This window comes from Gracilinanus agilis, chromosome 3 (assembly GCF_016433145.1).
Source record: "Gracilinanus agilis isolate LMUSP501 chromosome 3, AgileGrace, whole genome shotgun sequence".
Lineage (NCBI taxonomy): Eukaryota > Metazoa > Chordata > Mammalia > Didelphimorphia > Didelphidae > Gracilinanus > Gracilinanus agilis.
Genome location: NC_058132.1, coordinates 354,690,671 through 354,710,818, shown reverse-complemented (window position 1 = coordinate 354,710,818; position 20,148 = coordinate 354,690,671). Strand labels below are relative to the sequence as shown.

Here is a 20,148-nt window from a genome sequence, read left to right as displayed (position 1 = left end):
ATAAATTTCATTTTGACTGACTGATTGAGTCTAGATTTACCATTTTCTTATGGCACCATTTAGAACCTTAGTGATACAGAGCTATTCAGCACTTTATGGATGTAATGAATGAATAGTAAATTACTGATGCTGAAAATAAAACAACTAGGCAGCTTTCTGGAACTATACTTCTTGTCCAAAATTAACCAGGTATCATAGATAACCTAGGTGCTGCAGTGGATAGAACTTGAGAACTGTAATCATCATCCAGCATGAGAATTCTCAGTGTGGAACTTCCCTCCACAACTTACTGCATAAGTTCTCTGAATCACAGAGTAGTTAACTAACTTGCCTGGGATCACATTTTTGTTGCTATTGTTATTCATTTGTGTCTGACTCTTCTTGACCCATTTTGAGACTCCCTTGGCAAAGATACGAGAGTGGTTTGCTATTTCCTTCTCCAATTCATTTTATAGAAAGGCAAACAGGCTTAAGTGACTTACCTAGGGTCACACAGCTAGGAAGTGTTTGAGGCCAGATTTGAACTCAAGATGTTTTCTTGACTCCAGGCCCAGCATTCTTATTCACTGTGCCACTTAGCTACCTCAGTTATCATCAAAGGCAGGATTAGAACCTAGAACTTTCTGACTCCAAGTCCCACATTCTTCTCTGATGCCATGCTTCTTCATCTTAGAAGCAATATAAAGTTCAAAAAAGGAAAAACCTACCTAACAATTGGAGCTGAACAAAATGCTTTATTCTGTGTACAATTCTGTATCTTTAGAAATATTCAAGAAGAGTGTGGGTGACATCTCCTCTAGGATGTTGAGGAAGAGAGCATTGCACAAGAGGCTAGATTTCACCATAGTTGAGATCATAAAGCACTATTCAAATGCAAGTCATTACCATCATCTCATAATTTTAACCCTCTTTATTGTTAACAAAGACCTTTCCTCTAACAACCCTGTAAAGTAGTAATATAATACCAATATCATCCACATTTTATGAATAATAAGAGTGAGGTTCTGAAATGTGAAGTGACTTGACCATTATCTTATACAGCAGTCTTCTCACTCCAAGTCCAGTGATCTTTGCATGACATCTCACTTTCCCTAAAATCCCCTTGAATTCTAAGACAATAATTCAATTCAACAGATGCCTATTGAGAGAATATTTTCAAGTGTGGGGTATTTGGGGAAGACTAGTGTCTTTGGTGTGTGGGCTTACTAAATCTATTTCAGGGCTGCTCATCCTCTTTTGGTGTCTACTTTTTCACTCAACTCTCTTCTGTGGTTCCAAGAAACTACAGCATGTACAGTGGTTACACTCTGGTAAAACCATCTCAGCATATGGCTAAACAATGTTGGGGTTGACTGGCAGACCTCAAACGTTTGGTGAGTTAGGGGAGCATCTACCCCAAGCATGTGAAGAATGAGCAGATGAGAATAATTTGTTCCAATAGCTATGAAGCAGACATTTTTGAGCACTTAGAATATGGTCAGACAATGAAAAATCCAAGGTTATCTACTGTATCCTGACCAGTTGTCCTGACTTTTGTCTTGCTAGAGGATTTCAATGACTCTGGAAGAGAGTGAGGCAGATGACTTTGTGCAATTCTACCTCACTTAAATCTAATTTATGCACAAGTCAAAGACATCACCAGTAATGTTATTTTGGTCTTCTTCAAGTATAAAGGACAATAACCAACCAACCAACTTTCAATTATGAAATAGGATAGTCTGAAGAAGAATTAAGATGCCTGAACAAGAAAACACTGGAGGAGCCTCCTCTTAGAGAAAATAATAAGAACAGTGTATCCATACGATGTTTTCTGACTTATAAAACATTTTCCTGGTATTGTTCACAAATAACTGGGAAGACCACACAATATTTAAGATGTTAGTTGACTCTATAGTCAGAATAAGTCTTAAAAATTTAGAGCCAAAATTAGGAATCTAATATACTGCTGGTGGAGTTGTGAATTGGTCCAACCATTCTGGAGGGCAATTTGGAACCATGTGCAAAGGTCTTTAAATGAATTACCCTTTGACTCAGCCATGCCACTACTGGGTTTGAATCCCAAAGAGATAATAAGGGAAAAGACTTGTACAAAAATATTTCTAGCCACGCTCTTTGTGATGGCAAAAAAAAATTGGAAAATGATGGGGTGTCCATTGATTGGGGAATGGCTAAATAAATTGTGAGATATGTAGGTGATGGAATATTATTGTGCTGAAAGGAATAAAGAAATGGAGGAATTCCATGAGAACTGGAATGACCTCCAGGAATTGATGCAGAACGAAAGGAACAGAACCAGGAGAACATTGTACACAGAGACAGATGCATTATGGCACGATCAAATATAATGGACTTTTTTACTAGCAGCAATGCAATGATCCAGGACAATCCAGAGGAACTTGTGAGAAAGAATGCTATCTACATCCAGAGAAAGAACTGTGGGAGCAGAAACACAGAAGAAAAATGTATGATCAATCACATAGTGCGATAGGGATCTGTTTAGGGTTTTGATGTTAAAGGATCACTCTACTGCAAATATGAATGACATAGAAATATGTTTTGAACAATGATACATGTATAACCCAGTGGAACTGCTTGTCAGCTTTGGAAGGGGGGAGGAGAGAGTAGGGGAGGTGGGATTATAAATCATATAACCATGGAAAACATTCTAAATAAAAATTAAATGATTAAATAAAAAATTTAGAGTCAAAAAGGACATTAATTTAACTCCCTCATTTTATAGATGAGGGAGTGAACTCTTCACCTCCCCAACTCTACCTTTGAGGTACAGTGATTCTACAGCTTAAAATATCATACAGCTAGTAAGTGCCAAAATTAGACTTGAAAGTAGATCTTCTGATTATAAACCATGCACTCTTCCCAACTAGATATGGTGATTTTGGAATTTTTAACAAAAGAAGGTTAATATGGGTTAATAAGAATTATTTATACTTATAAAGATGGGGTTCGTGATTAGAATATGGAAATGGAAAACCATAGCTTATTTGAAAGAAATGGATTGGAAAGAAGGGAAAATAAAGCAACACGTATGCCAAGAAGATATAGACATGAATGGAAACACATAAATCTGAGAGTGGAAGCAGGAAGAAAGTATCTGAGTGAGAATAAGAGAAACAAACAATAACATTGTGGGAGCACTTCAACAAGCACCTGGCTAGATAGAACATATGGATGGTGTTTCTCTTATTCAATCTATTTTTTTCCTTTTTAAACCCTTACTTTCTATCTCAGAATTGATACTAAGTGTATATTCCAAGGCAGAAGAGTGGCAAAGGATAGGCAATTGGAGTAGTTAGGAAGTATCTTAGATCATATTTGAACCCAGGACCTCCCATGTTGAGGCCTGGGTGAGCCAACTAGCTGCCTCTCTAATACAATCTTTTTTAAAAATATATTTTCTGGAACATAGTAGGTGCTTTATAAATGCTTGTTGACTTGATTTGAAATGGCAGAGGCAATATATAGAAATGATGAGGATATGTATCTATTGGAAGGCTCATCCCACTGAAAGCAGAAAAAAACAATAAAGTCTTAATAATTCTATCTCTAAGGCAGCTAGATGGCTCAGTGAATAGAGTGCTGGGTCTGAAGTTAGGAAGACTCATCTGCCTGAATTTAAATCTGGCTTAAGACACTTGTTGTTTTTCCTTTGTTTTCAAAGACCAATGACAAAGAATGTTGAATAAAATAGTGGAAGATAGCTGATGTCTTGATTTACATACATATGAGTTGGATTTAAGTGAGGCACAGTTGCTCGGTCATCAGTCTCACCCTTTGTTCCAGAGTTATCAAAGACCAGTGACAAGACAAAAGTCAAGATGACCGGTGATGACCTAGGATGCAGGGGATGACCTTGGCATCTTTGATGCCTGACTAAGCTCTAGGTGCTCCACAGCCCCCGTTTCAGCCATCTTTATAGTTAATATAACAAATGTTATCATCTACCTATTCCACTGGTAGAAGTCTTCATATGCTTGGGGTAGACACCCCCATAACTCATCAATGGGTCTGAGGCTTGTCAATTACCTTCAACCTGGTTTAGCCCATCTACCGAGTTGGTTTTACCAGGATGTGACCACAGCACACACCACAGCTTCCTGTAGCCACAAGTCAGACATGAGTGATTGGTGGACACCAAAGGTAGATGAATAAATAGCCTGTAGTTGTGACTCACCCTCTAATCTATATGAGAGTGTTAGGATGCTTTCCTGGTACTAGAAAATGGTGAAATAGACAAATTTCCCCCTGGATATTTTTGATGCAATGTAAAGTTTGAATATGCAGAGGCCAGAAAGTTGATATCTGGTCCGAATAACTGTGGGTAAAGAAAGAGAATTAGTATTTTATTCTATAATGAGCAAAAGAAAAAATGACTGAGGAAATAAAGATCTGATCTGATCATATTGATTTATTAAGCAATACATGCCAATTACCTAACAAATTGGGATAAAGACCCTTCCTCAGTGTAGGGTCAACCTGAAATACAGGAGATGGTCTTTTATACAGTAAAAACAATTAAATAAGAGTAATTAATTAAAAGAAAACAATACAATATTAGGTAATCTGATTTCTAGTTGAAGATTTTTAACTTTCTAAACTGGAAGGTAGAGAGCGAACAGGGGAAATTTCATGAATTCAGGAAAAGAAAGGTCTCACTCTTCCCTATATACCTATAAACAATGAAAGGAACATAGAAACAATAATTGTTTGATGAGTATGGGGCCAGTTTTTAGATAAGACATATGGGTTGCGTGAAATACACAGTTATGAGAAAACTCCTTTCATCAAGCTTAAGATCTAACTGCATTTCTGTTCAACATAATCTAGGTCCTTGATTAAGGATCTCTAAACAGCAGGTACAAGTGTTTCCCAACCACACAGAGCTAGGTTCAAACAACACATGAAAGTTTCCTCTCAATTTCCACAATTAATTATACTTTTCTCGCAAGACAAAATCTGAACTAGACTCATAATTGAATAGAATGGGAACTAAGCTAGCTCCAGAATTAAGTCACAAGATAGTCAGTGTGATTCACTCAGTTCCCACAATTAACCACTTGCTGTCCTAATGCCCTCAATTCTCTAACAATTTTCCTCACAATACAGAACCTAAGGGAATGTGTATCAGTGTGAAATTCATGCTATTTATTCTTGGAAAATTGGTAGATGCATCAAGCCATTGGAGAAACTTCCATTAAGGAACATGAGATTATTGGAATTAAGAAAGTGCAAGGAGGAAGCCGCTTTTAGCTTGTATTTAGGGTGTAAAATCAAGGCTCATGTACTCCTGTACTCATCTATATAGAACAACTCTGATATTTGGGAACTCTGATAATAAAGGCCTAGCATATAGAACAACACAATTCTCTGCCTTGGTGATCTCTGCATGGGAAAAGAAAATTCCTCAGGTAGGTAGCAGCTCATAAACTGAGTGCTTTGTATGTCTGTGTTGTAAGGAAGGACATTCCAGTAATAATCAAACATGTATCCTAGAATTTTAAAGCAGGTTTCTAAGGGTTCAGAGGTTCCTAGCTTCTGTGGCTTCCTTCAAGCCCCAACTAAAATCTCACCTTCTAAAGATAGACTTTCCTGATCTCTCTTAATGCTATTGCTTTTCCTGGGTTAATCATTTCCTACTTATCCTGCATGTAGCATGTAGTAAGGCTAAGGACTGTCTTTTGCCTTTCTTTGTATATCTATTCTTTGCACAATTCCTGGCATATAGTAGGTGCTTAATAAAGGCTGATGGATTACTTGCCTAAAAATTCAAAGAAAAGATAGCACTGAACCTTTGGGCTTAATATTAAAAAGGAAATTTTGTTCAAGAGGGATGATACATTCTCATAAATATAAGCCATGGAATAATCGTGAATGATACCAATTTAGAAGAAAAAGAAGTACCTAGAGCAACCAATGTCTCTGAACAAGGCAGAAGTTCATAACCTTAGATGACTTTAATTATAAAAATGCATGTGTACAAAAACTGCAAGGAGGGACACATGATCAACACTAAACACAAAAGAATAGCAAGACCTATATAAATGTTTAGAAGACTAAATCTCAGAATGAGCTGAAGCTGGTAAAAAATGCGAAAGACAATGAAAAGAGTCATTCCTCACTTAATATATATCAAAGAATATGCACAAATAGTTCTCAGATGAAGAAATCAAAACTATCTATAGGTATATGAAAAATGCTCCAAATCTCTACTAGTCAAAGAAATGGAAATTAAAAGAACTCTGAGATACCTATCAGATACGGATCAGATCCCTCACACCTATAACTGGCAAATGTGACCCAAAAAAAAATGACAAAGGGACGTGGAAAAATTGGGACACTGATACACTGTTGGTGGAACTGTGAACTAATACAATCATTCTAGAGAACAATATGGAACCACACCCAAAGAGCCATAAAACTATGTATAGCCTTTGACCCAACAATTTCACAACTAGGTCTATATCCCAAAGAGATCAAAGATAGGAGAAAAGGAACTACTTGAACAAAAGTATTTATAGCAGCTCTTTCTGTGGAGGCAAATAACTACAGACTGAGGAGGTATGCAACAGTTGGAGAATTACCGAACACATTACAACATATGTTTGTAATGAAACACTACTGTGCAATAAGATATGATGAACAGTATGAAAAACTGGAAAGACTTATATGAACTGATACAAAGGGAAGTGAACCAAACCAGGAGAACATTGTATACAGTAACAGAAAAAATATGATGACCTTCTGTGAAGGACTAAACTATCATCAGCAATGCAAGGATCCAAGACAACCCTAAAGGACCCATAATGAAAAATGCTATCCAAAGCAGAGAAAGAACTCTAAAAACAGATTGAACCATATAATTTTTCTCTTTTTCCTTCATGAGATTTTTCTTATATATTTGATATATGTCTTCTTTCACAACATTAAGAATATGGAAATATGTATTGAATGACAGAGCTAAAATAACCTATATCATATTAATTGCCATCTTAAGGAAGGGGGAGGAGAGTGAGGAAGAGAATTTGAATTGCAAAATGTCAGAAAATATTTTTAATTGTTTCTACATGTAATTGAAAAAATAAAAGGAAAGCGATTAAAAAACTAAGGGCAATGAAAAGAACTTTTTAAGGCATACTTAGAATAATAACAAGAGAGATCCATTGATTGAAGCAAATGATGATAACATTATATTTTTAAAAAACAAATTCTCAACTCCTTTTTTGCCTTTTCCTTTTCAGCAAAAAAGATCATCAAACTGGAAATTATAGAACAAAAGGGAGAATTTAAGAAATTCAAAATGAGGTGGGAAATAAGAAGATGGTTAATAACTGTGTCTACATCCAGAAAAATTCTATCACTGAGTATTGAAAGAATTGAAACCTGTCATGAACTACTTGAGATAATGTCTGAAGACTCAGAGAACAAGGAAGATGCTAGAAGACTAGAGAAAGGCATTATTATCCCAGTTGTCTAGAAGAGAAAAGCCATTGACCAAGAAGCTTGACATACAATCCCTAGAAAATTCTGGAATATATTATTAAATAGAGATTTTCATGGGCATTTGTAAAGGAGCAGTGATCTCTAGAATTCTTTAAGAGTTTGCTAAAAACAAGTCATTTAAAAGGGCAATTGTTGGTTCAGTGGACAGAGATTGAGGCCTGGAGATGTGAGTGCTGGGTTCAAATTTATCCTCAGACACTTCTTAGCTGTGTGATTCTGGGCAAGTCACTTAACCCCAATTGCCTATCACTATTCTGCCTTCGAATTGATATTTTCAATTCTAAGACAGAAAATAAGGTTGTTGCTTTTTAAGTTATTTCAAACTAATCTACTTTTATTTTTTTGATAGTTACTAAGCTACATCAAGAAAATGCTACCTGTGTAGTGTATCATTATTTCAGTAGAGCATTTTAAAGTCTTACAAAATATTCGCAGATAAAACAGAAAAAAATAGGTGATTAGATTATTATACATGCACCTATTTTTAACTTCTTTTTAAAAATTAACAAGCATTAATTTTTCACTTGCCTTTCCTTATGGTGAAAAAGTATGAAAATGAAATGTTTAAAATAAATATGCAAGGTCAAGTAAAACAAATTTGATTCTGTCCAAAATGGCATATCTCATTCTTTACCTTCTATTTTTCACTTCTCTGTCAGGAGGTGAATAACATGTTTTATCATGAGACCTCTGGAACCATGGCTGGTCACTGAAGAGCTCAAAGTTCTTATGTCTTTCAATGCCATTTGTTTCATAATGTTGCTATTGTAGAAACTGTTCTACTTTCTGCTCACTGCACTCTATATCAGTTCATACAAATCTTTCCAGATTTACCATTCTTTGTGCTATATTAATGTTGTACTACATTTGTGTACTATAATTTTTTTTAGCCATTCCCCAGTTGACGGGTACTCTCTTAGTTTCCAATTTTTGGATGCTATGAAAAGAATATTTTTGTACATTTTGGATCTTTTTTATCTTAGATTTCGTTGATAGATAGCCCTAATAATGGTATGGGTGGGTCAAACAGTATATACATTTAGTGACTTTAGGGGAAAAATTTCAAACTCTTTTCCAGAAGACCTGGAATTCACAGCCCTACCAATGGTGCATTAATGTGTCTGTTTTCCTGTAGCCTCAACAACATTTGTCATATTCCTTTTATATATCTTTATACAATCTGAGAGGTGTGGGGAAGTAGCTCAGAATTATTTAAATTTGCACTAATCCAATTATTAGTGATTTGGAGCATCTTTTCATATGACTATTGATGGCTTGGATTTCTTTCTTTGAAAATTGCCTGTTCATATCTTTTGATCATTTATCAAATGAGGAATGTCTTTTATTCTCAAAAATTTGAATGAGTCCCTTATACATCTTGAAAATGAAACCTTTATCAGAGAAACTTTCTGTAAAAATTTTTCCCAGATAGCTTTCTCTTCTCTTTTTATTGATTTTGTTTTATTTGTGCAAAACCTATTTTATTTTATTTTATGAATACAATCTCATTTATTTACTATAATTCTGTCTTTTGTTTGATCATGCACTCTTTTCTTAACTATAGATCAAAAAGGTAATTTCTTCTTTGCTCCTCTAATTTGTTTATAAATGTGACTTTATGTCTAAGTTATATATCTGTCTGGAGCTTAATTTGGTATATGGCATGAGGTAATACTTGAAGCTAAGACTGCTGGTGGTGTAATGGATCTGGAATCAGGAAGAATTCAAATCAGGCCTGAGACACTTCTGAGCTGTGTGACCTGGGCAAGGCAAGTCACTTAACCCCATTGCCTAGCTCTTGTTTCTTCTGCCATAGAACCAATTGACAGTATTGATTCTAAGACGGAAAGTAAGGGGGCAGGGAGCTATTTTGTTTTTTAAGGCCAAAATGCATTAGAACAAGTATTCTCTAACTGAGGCTGATTTTAAAATATTTTTGATGATTGTATTTCAATATAAAGGGCTTCCTTTGAAATCTTATGCATTTTATTTTTTGCACTAAAAACATGAATTTTTATGTAGGTAAATCTACTATACCACAGCTGTCTCTGTGACTGGGTGATCATTATATTGATAAGTGATAATAATCAGAGCAACCTGTTTTTCAGGAGTTCTAGCATGGCCCAGTGTCATAGTGCATTTAGAGGGCTGTCTCAAATCTGGAAGAACTGGGTTCATGTTTGCCTCTGTGGCATACTGGCTTTTCAATCTCAGGCTTGCTGCTTGACCTCTTAGTGCCTTTAAGCAACTCTCTAAGACTATACATTTCAGAGATGATGCAATAGTAGAAGTTCTTTACCCGGAGTTCACTATATCATTGAAAGTACAGGACTGGTTGAAAACAACCATAATGGAGTCAAGGGAATGTTGCTAAAAACAAAGTAGGTGATGGGACTGTTGTTTAGTTGTTCAGTCATTTCTGACTCTATGTGAACCCATGCAGGTTCTTGGCAAAGATACTGGAGTGGTTTGCCATTTCCTTCTCCTGTGAGTCCCCATTTTACAGATGAGGAACTGAGGCAAATAGGGGTTAAGTGACTGGTCTAGGGACACACAACTAGTATGTGTCTGAGGTGGGCTTTGAACTCAGGAAGATGAGTTTTCCTGACTCTAGAAAAGGTGATCTATTCACTGCACCACTTGGCTGCCCCAAACCACCACTCTGCCCTACCTTTATTCAAGTGCTTTTGCTGAAATCCAGATATGTCATATCTATAGTAGTTCTCTACTCTAATGATATAATAATTTTGCTGACCAGATATATTCTTATATAAGGAAATGGGAGGTCACATCAATAGAAGATATATACCACTATATCCTTTCAGCATATCCTTTCCATGTTAGGTCAAAGTGAACCACCTTTTGTTAACTTTTCAATGATGTATGACTGTCTCATTCTGTTTCCAAAACTAACCTGAACTAACAAGTTTTTGGTGTCAGGCCAACTCACAACACTACTACCTGGGCTTCAAGGAAAGGTTGGATGGCCACTTGTCAGAAACTTTAGAGAGAGATCCTACTCTGAGTTTGAGGTCAGTTAGTTGACAAATTCTTTCTCACTTTGAGATTCTGTAATTCCATTGATTAATATACTATTGTCAACCTGGAGGGTATAGATACAGAAGAAAGATTACCCATATTTGCCCCAAGGAAGCCATCTGGTGGTTTGCTTAAGAGCTGTGGCCTTAGTCTCCACCTAGTTGATATGTTTAGCAGTGCCTGGGACAAGAAGCCCAGTTAGTAAGAAAGACCTTAATTTTGGAGCTCTGTCACTGTATTAATTAATAATGAACTTTCAACCTACTAAAATCCCCTGGATATTTTCATAAGAATTACTATCTATCTGTATCTCTCCTATACTAATATAATTTGGTTTTGTTTCTATGTGGGTGGGTGTAGGTGTTTTAGTTCATGAGTTGGAATTTATTCCTATTAAATTACATCTTATTAAATATAGTCCATTGTTTCAAAATTTTTGGATCCTAGTTTAGTCATCCAGTATACTCATTGTACCTACCAATTTTGTGATATTTGAACAACTGATAAATGTCTTCACCCAACTCATTAATAAAAAAAATGAATGAAAACAAGGACAGAACCATGTAGCATTCTACTGTAGACCTCCCACTTTGTCCTCAGTCTACTAATTATCATACTTTGCGTCCATTCATTCAACTAGTTTCAAATCTAATTGTGCTACAATCCAGCCCATATTTCCTCATCTTGTGATATTCGAGTACGTTTCTGAAATCCTGGTATATTATGTCTAGGCTAGTCCTCTGATCTATCAATATAATAATCTTCTTGTTGTTCAGTCATGTTTGGCTCTTCATGACCCCACGTGGGGTTTCCATGGCAAAAATCCAAGAGTACTTTACCATTTACTTTTCCAGCTCGTTTTACAGATGAGGAAACTGAAGCAAACTGAAGTTAAGTGATTTGCCCAATGTCACCCAGCTTATAAATTTCTGAGGCCATATTTGAACTCAGGAAGATGAGTTTTACTGACTCTAAGTCTATTGCTCACTCCACTGTACCACCTGGCTTCCTCCCCCAGAAAAAGAAATGAGGGACTAGTCTCTTTGCTTTGTGTAGTGACTGCACAGTTCCAGCTGTGGCTGCAATTTAGAATAAGTTGGAAATTATGGGGGATGGTACCTGTGGAAAAATTATCCTCCTCATTGTCTTCAGCAAGGACCAGTTCCCTGAGGCCTATTGTTCCTACTGTCTTTGAAAATTACGTTGCTGATATTGAAGTGGGTGGCAAGCTGGTGGAGTTGGCACAAAGGGACACAGCTGGAACTATGAACAACTCTTTTACCTTGTCACTGAGATCATCCTTATGTACTTCTTCACTAATAGCCCAGTCAGCCCTGAGAAATAGACATCAGAAGTGAAGCTCTTCTGTCCTCAAGTGCCCAACTCCCTCATGGGGAATAAGAAGGACCTGAGACAGGATGAGCATAGCATAGGGAAAGCTAGTGAAGGTGAAATAGGAACCTGTGAGGTCAAAGGAGTGCTGAGACATTGCCAATGAGATCAGCCTTTAGCCATCTTAAGTGTTCTGCCAAAACCAAGGAAGGGGTCTGAGAAGTGTTTGAGATGGCCACACGAGCTGGCCAGCACATTCAAAAGAACAAGTGGCAGGAGGGGTTGCCTTCTCTTCTGAGCTCCCCAGTTCCAAGGCCAACACAATATAGGACTTCATCTCATTGTCCCTTCCTGCCTAAGGCTATATGGGTTCTTTTAAAAAAAACACACCATTATATTTCAAGGTATTGGTTCCAAGGCAGAAGGGTTGTAGGGGCTAGACAACAGGGGTTAAGTGACTTCCCTATGGTCACATAACTAGGAAATGTATGAGGTCAGATCTGAACCCAGGACCTCCAGTTTCCAGGTCTGGTTCTCTAACCAATGAGCCACTGAGCTGCCACATAACTTTTTCTTAATGAGTCCATGTTGGATTATAATAATATCTGCTTCCTTTTCTAACTCCTCATAAACCATTTCTTAATGATGTACTCTAGAATTTTTGCAGGAATCAAAGTAAAGCTTATAATTTAAAGAAGACAACTCTTCTGCCTTTTTGAAAATTAAAATAAAAGAACATTACCCAATTCCAATCCTGAACCCTCTCTCCTGTTCTCCATCATTCCTATAAGAGATCATTGACTGTAATTATCCTAGCTTGTCATTCATTTGGAACAGGTGATAGAACTCATTAAGGTATAAATAGTTGCTTTGATACTCCTGATTCCATGAATTATCTTAAGTTTCAATCCACTCTAAATTTTTTATCTATCCTTTACAATCTGAAGTTCATTTTCCTTAGTAGATAAAATGGAAGCAAAAGAGTTGAAAAATTTCACCTGCTCCTAGGCACCAGTTAACATTCCACCTTCCTTGTCTTCTCTTTGTGCTTTGTTCTTTCATCTACCTAGCTTTATTTTAAAAAGTCATTTATAGGGGCAGCTGGGTAGCTCAGTAGATTGAGAGTCGGGCTTAGAGATGGGAGGTCCTAGGTTCAAATCCAGCCTCAGACACTTCCTAGCTGTGTGACCCTGGGCAAGTTACTTGCCCCCATTGCCCACCCTTACCACTCTTCCACCAAAGAGCCAATACACAGAAGTTAAGGGTTTAAAAAAAAGTCATTTATACTGTCACTGTTTCACAAGTCATTTCTAAGATCATTGGCAGGACAGTATTCTTCTGTTCATCCTCATTTAACTGGGCTTGTTTCCATCTTTTGTAGAAATAGTTTTTTTAACTGAATTTATTGAAAAGCAATGCAAAGGCCTTGGGTGCTTTTTCTTCCTTATCAAAATAATTTGTATTTTCATTGTATAAATTTTCTTCCTGAGACTTCCTTGTTTCTTCAGCTAACTCCCCTTTCTAGGACTGAGATCAAAAGACTCTACCTATTTTTTCTCTAAATTTTGTAATATTTTCTCATAAAAAACAAATACTAATGATGATGATGATGATGTTTCACATGGATATAAATCTGGCTTAGTAGTTTCACTGGGTAGTCTATTTTCAATTTTCCATTTAATTCCTTCTTGGCCAAATCAAGCAAATGTATTTTCCTTTCCCCTGGTTAAATGAGTCCTTAAATTACCCATCAAAGAAGGATGACTAGGAGATAAAGTCAATTGTCATTAGAAGAAACATGAAATAAAGAAGAAAATTTTGATTCCAAATTATATATATGAATGACTTTGTGTTTAGTGCTTTCCCATTTGGTTTTGAGACAGCTTTAGACATTAAATTCTTAAACCTCTTAGAAAACCACTTTTGTCTCATAATATTACTTCTCTAGAAAAGTGGACAGAGAATCAATCAAAATACAAGAGAGAAATGCTACTTACCAGGGGTTTGATGCTCTATGGACAAACTATTATTCCCAGTCAAATGGGAAATGAAGCAGGTGACACGAGATCCATTGAAGCTTTTCCAGCTACAACTGCTTTTCACAGTCACTGTCCTGTTATCATGAGTTTCACTCCTAGTGAAGCAGTCTCCTTCTGGAGTCCAAGTGATCTGGGCAGCCGGCTTCCCAGCAATAGCCTTGCACGCAACAGACTCTTTCCCTTCCTTAGACAGGCTTACTAGAGGAGGAACTATGGAAGATAAGAGATTTTTTTTCTGAATATAAAAGAGAGCTAGTAGCTTTGAGAAAGTTACCTTTTTTCCAATCCTGGTTTTGGTTACCCATAAGAACCAGAACAGAAACTGTTCCTTACCTAACACACTGAGGTGATGAAGACATTGGAAATTCCCTTCAGGCGTTACAAAAACACATTTGTAATCTCCATCATTCCTGATAGTCACTGGGTTTATCTGAAGGCCATAGTTCCAGTCAGATCTAGATTCCCAGGTTATTCCTTCACCAGAGCAGTTTGTTTCCCTGGTTTCATTCTTGTCTTTTCTATAAGCCAGGATACAGGGAATTTTGTTCCTGAGGTGTATTTCCCAGGTTAACATTACAAGTTCTTTTATTTGGTGAGTCAAGCAGGAGAGGACAGCCTTGGTATCCACCTGTACATACACCGAGTAGGTCTCTAGGCATAAAAACAAGAGAATCATAAAGACTTTTCCTGAGGAGCTCCTCCCACAGAACCAGTTTGAGGCTGTGCCAGCTCCTGATCTAACTCCCATTTCTATGAACATACACATTGATGGAATGAACATTTGGAAAAAATTCCAAAGTGGGAGCAATTGGTGCCCTACCAAATGATTTTCCTCCCCAGAAAGAGGAGGAGGAGAAAGAATAGGAGAAGACAGAGGAAGAAAAAAAAAGAGAGAGAGAGGAGGAAGAAGAAGAAGAAAAAGGAAGAGGAGGAGGAGGAGAACTTGGGAGCCTGCTGCACAGGAGGTCTGCATTCCCTATATGTGCACCTCACCACCACACTACTAAGGAAAGAGTTTTACCATTGGTGCTGTAGTGCAGAGACATCTGTGCAGTTAAAGCATTGCTTGGTGGAACCTGAGCAGCCATAGTTCGTGTGCTTTTATATTCTGAAAAGGGAATAAAACATATTGATACATCTTCCTTAATTTAAAAAATCACTTTTATTTTCATAATCTTTATATGACTTTTGGAAAATAACTGCAAATGAGGCGATGGAAACAAGGAAGTTAGCCCTAAGAAACACCTCAAAGTCCACAAAATGTGAATTCAATTGCCCATATTGCCTTTAAATTCAACTTATTCAAACAAGCATATTAAAAAACCTGCCATGACCAAAAACAATTCCACAAGGGCTATAAAGCATACACAGAAAAGTAAATACAAGTGGAGCACACATAACGAGATATCAGAGAAAATTGTTCAGTCAGTTGAGCCTTAAAATCAAGATGAAAATTCTGAGAGGCACAAATGAGGATAAAGTACATTTCTGGCCTTGGGCTTGAGCAAACATACCAGGTGGGTGATGGAAAGAAAAGTTCATAAAACAACTCAGTTGGGGGCAGCTGGGTAGTTCAGTGAATTGAGATCCAAGCCTAGAGATGGGAGGTCCTAGGTTCAAATCTGGCTTCAGACACTTCCCAGCAGTGTGACCCTGGGCAAGTCACTTGACCCCCATTGCCTACCCTTACCACTCTTCTGCCTTGGAGCCAAAACACTGTATTGGCTCCAAGACAGAAGGTAAGGGTTTTAAAAAAATTTTTTAATTTAAAAAAAAAGGAAGAAAACAACTCAGTTCAATTTTGCTGAGATGAATAATGTGTAAAGATGAACAAAATTAAATAAAAATGGAAAGGTAAACTGAAGGCCGACTGTAAAGTATCTTTTTCCCCACTCACAATATGATATAAATTCCAATTTCAATAAATTCCAGCTCTTCTCATATCCCTTCTACTACATGATATTAAGATGGGACATTGCATTCAGTCATATATGTCTCCAAGTAAATTAAAATCAATATGCTAATCACATCTAGACATCAATATATTTTAGACTTAAATTTCAAATTCTGGAATAGAGGTTTTATTCTCTTCTAAAGAATTTTTAGCTATGAATATTGTGTGATTAAAATAAGATTCACAACCATACAAAACATATTAGCCTAAGATTTCACACAGGAAAAGTCAAATGGAAAAATGCCTATTGTCTGGAACATGGCATATGGCAAATGGTTAGTCCAGTATACCAATAGGTCAAAAATTGAAAGAGTGGGCTAAGCTACATTTGGCTTTTGTGAGAGCAAAACACTAGAAAATGGGTGATCATCTATTGTAGAATGTTTGATCAAATTCTGGTACATGAATGTACTGGAATACTATTGTACACTACTGTAGCACTAATCAACTATGAAAGGCTTAGCTACTCTGATCAATACAATGATCCACAATAATTCCAAAGGACTCCCGATGAAAAATGCTGTTTGTCTCCAGAGAAAGAAGATTGAGGAACTCTACATGCAGATCAAGACATGCTATTTCATTTCATTTTCTTTTTTTCACAACATGACTAAATGTAAACATGTGTATTACATGATTTTATATGAACAAGGGGTATATTTCTTGCCTCCTCAGTGAGTGGAGGGACCTGAAAAAAATTTTTTTAAATAAATGCTTCTTCATTTGAATCAAATCGAATTGACTCAAATGAAAATTGAATTGCAATAGTTCTTTTAAGGCTGAATTTTGTTCTACCAAATCAAATATTTGTCTGTTTGCTTTAATAATCAACAAAAAAAATAAAGTGGGATTTTATATTCCCTACTTTTCTCAGGTAGTTGTATGAAGATATATTCTTCTGTAGCAAATTATCTGTAAAAGTCTGCTCCTTTCTCATATTTTCATCAAGGATACCCTCAATTATGTACAGACTGATTTCACAAAGATTTTATAAAAGTTAAGTATATGGTGGGGGGCAGCTAGATGGCTGAGTGGATTGAGATCCAGGACCAAAGACAGGAAGTCCTAGGTTCAAATCTGCCCTCAGACACTTCCTACAAGTCACTTAACCATGATTGCCCAGTCTTTACCACTCTGCTGTGTTGGAACCTACACAGAATTGGTTATAAGAGTATAATGGGCTTTTTTAAAGTAAGTATATATGGATCAACTAATCAATCAACAAGGAATTATTAAACACTAAGCATGTACTCATTTCTGTGCTAAGTGTTAGGGAAATAAATGCAAAAAGGAGTCCTTGACTTCAACCCATATTCTACTACATGAAAACAGATGAAAATAGGAGAGAGATAGATAATGAACAAAAATGGATAGACATAAGGATAAAGATAGAGATAAACAAACACATTGACTGTTGATAATCCTCTAGAAGGAAGTTGCATTTGAGTTAAACCTTGAGGTTTCCAAGAAGTAGATGTGAGAAAGTATCAATCAATAATGATTTCTTCTCTTTCTTTTCAGTAACTTTTGTTTTGTAAAAACATATGTGATATTTTTAGTTCTTTCAAAATTTAAGAAATTTTGGAAATCAATCCCTGTGTACCTCTAAAACTGGGCTACCTTTGGCACAAAGTTATTTGGTCAACTTGAACTTTTTTTTCTCAACTTATATTTAAGTGGTGGGACTCCTTTATTGTATTTTACCTCATTGTTTTATGTACCTCATCAATCAACTTCATATACTCTCTCCAAGATTATCAGTGATTTCTTAATTGACATATCCAATAGCTTATTCCCAATCCTCCACTTTTTCAATACAGGTGCAGTATTTGTCACTATGGGTCACCTTCTCTTCCTAGATCCTCTTTCCTCTCTAGGTTTATGTGCCACAATTCTTTTCTGTTTTTCCTGTCTGTCTGATCTCTCTTTCATAGTCTTCTTTGCTGATTCTTCATCTATGCCATACCAATTAGTGGTGTGTATATCCTGGGTCCTCCTCTCTTTTCACTCTAGATTACTTAGCTTGGGAAGGTCATCAACTCCCATGGAGTCAGTGTTATCTAAACACAGAAGGTTCCCATATCTACATATCTATCCTTACATCCTTACAGGGGGGCAGTCTCTCCTGGCTTACAGTCCCAAATCACCAATAACAGTCAACTATCTCAAACTCAACATGTTCAAAATTCTACTTATCTCTTCACCCAAACTTCCAAACTTTCCTTTCACGGTCAAGCAGACCCCCATCCTCCCAGGCACAAAGGCTACAACCTTATTGCCAGTCTTGATTTCTCTCTCCCACACACTCTACCATATATCCAATACTCTAAGATTCTTGTCATTTTGAGTCTTCACAACATCTCTAATATACATCTCTCTACTCACATAACTACCACCCTAGCTTATCCCCTCATCACCCTCTACCTAGACTAATGCAATAGTTGTTGTTCTCTTTGCCTCATGCCTCTCCCCATTCTAATCTTCCCTCTGCTCATCTGCCAAAGTGACTTTCCTAAAGCAAAGATCTCTGTGCCTTGTCACTGGTCATCCCTCATCCCTAGAATGCTCCATTCCCTCACCTCTGCCTTACAGCTTTTCTGACTTCTGTCAAGATTCCTTTCAAATGCTGCCTTCTGCATGAAGCTTCCTCCTCCCACCTGCAAGGCTGTTCATTCCTTTTAGTCATGTCCATCTCTGTGACCTCACTTGGAATGATCTTGGCAAAGATACTGGAGTGGTTTGCCATTTCCTTCTCCAGCTCATTTAACAGATGAGGAACCTGGGGCAAACAGGATTAAGTGACTTGTCCAGAACCACACAGTTAGTAAGTATGCAAGGCTAGATTTAAATTCAGGAAGGCAGGATGGATGGCCCTCACAATTGGGTCTCTGTATGTGTAGAAGAGTCCATGTAGGATTTATGGGAGAATATTCTAATGTGACTTTTCTTATTATTTCATTAAGTGAATTAACTTGGAAGAAGTTGTGTCCTCTAGCTGACTATAAGAAAAACCACATCAGAAAAGATCTATAGGTTGTGGGGGGGGGGGATTCAAACCCATAGAGTGCCTTATATCTCAGGTGTCTATTCTTAGGGGGGGGCAGCTACATAGCATAGTGGATAGAGTGCCAGATTTGGAGTCAGGAAGACTCATCTTCCTGATTTCAAATCTGGCCTCAAACTGTAGCTATGTGACCCCAGGGAAGTTGTTTAACCCTGTTTGCCTCAGTTTCTCTACCTGTCAAGTGAGCTAGAGAGAAGGAAGTGGCAAGCCACTCTAAGTATCCTTGCCAAGAAAACTTCAAATGTGGTCACAAAGAGTCAGACCCAACAGAAACAACTAACAACAACATCAATTCTAGGGCATCTGTTTTGTCAGAAGGAAACACCCACAGAAGAAAGTGTCCAGAAGCTACACAAATATTCTCTAAATGCCCTTCCAGATCTATAATTCCTTGATTTGCGATAGAAAATTTTCAAAATTTGAGGTCCTAACATGTTTTCTTTTCTTCTTTTAATTTTAATCATTACACCAATGGTTCTAAATCCTTCCTAAAACATATTAATCTGATGATGATGAATTTGGCGATCATCAACAAATATGAACATCTCCATATGTAAAGAACAGACTGAGACTGTATGCAATAATTAATCTATACTATGTATGACCTGAAACTTTCTTAATTTAGGAGAGGCTTCCATCTTGGTCCTACTTGTCTGAGGCCTTTCCTTCTGCTCTCTTCTTTGTATTTAAAAAAAATGTTTCAGTGATGTTCTTTTCTTTCTTTTTTTTGTTTGTCTCATGATCACCATCCCAACCTCATCACCACCTTCCTTCCTCTCTTCCCATAAGCCAAACTGCTACATCCATTTCAATGAAACTAAGCTGCTCAACTCCTCATCATGGTATTCTGATAAAATTTTGAAAATAATTACAACGATTTGCCAGTTATAAAACATAGTTACTTTGCTCTGACATAAACTCAAGATTTCTCCTCTTTTGGTTTGGCTACCACGATGTTTACTATTATTGCTTTCCTGACATCTACATCACTTAGAGGAAGTTGAAACCTCAGATTGAGTCCTTAAGAGACTTTTAAATATCATCCTAAATTCTCTGCCTTGTTGACTAGTAACTGGTACCAGTGATGCATGAGACCTCATTAACTTTTCACAGACAGAACAATATGATTTGTTTCTTATATGAATGCATTCATTTTTATGAAATAATAAAAATTAGCATCATTTTCTGTTCATAATCCATGA

The 20,148-nt window shown here is 36.8% G+C and overlaps 1 protein-coding gene across 1 annotated transcript in view; it reads right to left on the bottom strand.

The window, feature by feature from the left end:
* The window catches only part of CD200R1 (CD200 receptor 1), a 55,368-nt gene that overhangs the window by 3,920 nt on the left and 31,300 nt on the right, over positions 1 to 20,148 (bottom strand). The window contains exons 2-4 of the mRNA XM_044669181.1: positions 14,950 to 15,036; positions 14,262 to 14,579; positions 13,887 to 14,138 (exon numbers count right to left, since the gene is read on the bottom strand). Of these exons, the coding sequence (XP_044525116.1) occupies positions 13,887 to 14,138; positions 14,262 to 14,579; positions 14,950 to 15,036 (657 nt within the window). The remainder of the gene's footprint in view (positions 1 to 13,886; positions 14,139 to 14,261; positions 14,580 to 14,949; positions 15,037 to 20,148) is intronic.